The 727-nt window shown below is 66.7% G+C and overlaps 1 protein-coding gene across 1 annotated transcript in view; it reads left to right on the top strand.

Moving 5' to 3' along the window:
- Positions 1-246: 246 nt before the first annotated feature.
- Positions 247-727, top strand: part of LOC107199201 (SWI/SNF complex subunit SMARCC2-like) — a 14,792-nt gene continuing 14,311 nt past the window's right edge. Inside the window, exon 1 of the mRNA XM_015616540.1 lies at positions 247-438. Within this exon, the coding sequence (XP_015472026.1) occupies positions 247-438 (192 nt within the window). The remainder of the gene's footprint in view (positions 439-727) is intronic.

Raw genomic sequence — 727 nt, forward strand, 5'->3', positions numbered from 1 at the left:
TGTCACACAGAGACGGGGATGTCACCCTGGCATCAGGATGTCACCCAGACACAGGGATGTCACCGTGGTATCAGGATGTCACCCAGACTTGGGGATGTCACCCAGACACGGGGATGTCACCCAGACACAGGGATGTCACCCAGACATGGGGATGTCACCCTGGTATCAGGATGTCACCCTAACAAGGGGATGTCACCCAGACATGGGGATGTCACCCTCACAAGGGGATGTCACCCCGAGGAGGAGATGTCACCCAGACACAGGGATGTCACACAGAGACNCGGCCCCGGCGGCCGCGCTGAGCCCCCGGCCCCGCAGTACATCCAGGCCGAGCCCCCCACCAACAAGTCGCTGTCGAGCCTGGTGGTGCAGCTGCTGCAGTTCCAGGAGGAGGTGTTCGGGAAGCACGTCAGCAACGCGCCCCTCACCAAGCTGCCGGTGAGAGCCGCGGGGGGACGCGGGGACGCGGCGGCCGGGCCCCGGCGGGGCGGGAGGGGGACACGCGGGGAGCCGGGGACAGGGCTCAGAGCAGGGACGGTGCCCCAGGGGAGCGGGGATGGACTCTCGTGGGGCGGGGGTGAGCTGGGGAAGAGCCCCGGAGAACGGGGGGACAAAGCCCAGATTGGGGAGAGCACCTCAAAGACGTGGGGACAGCACCCCACAGGGCTGGGGACATGGCCCTGATGGGCAGGGACAGCCCCACAGAACTGGGGACATGGCCCTGATG

The sequence above is a fragment of the Parus major genome, unplaced genomic scaffold (genome assembly GCF_001522545.3).
Source record: "Parus major isolate Abel unplaced genomic scaffold, Parus_major1.1 Scaffold492, whole genome shotgun sequence".
In the NCBI taxonomy this organism is placed as follows: Eukaryota; Metazoa; Chordata; class Aves; order Passeriformes; family Paridae; genus Parus; species Parus major.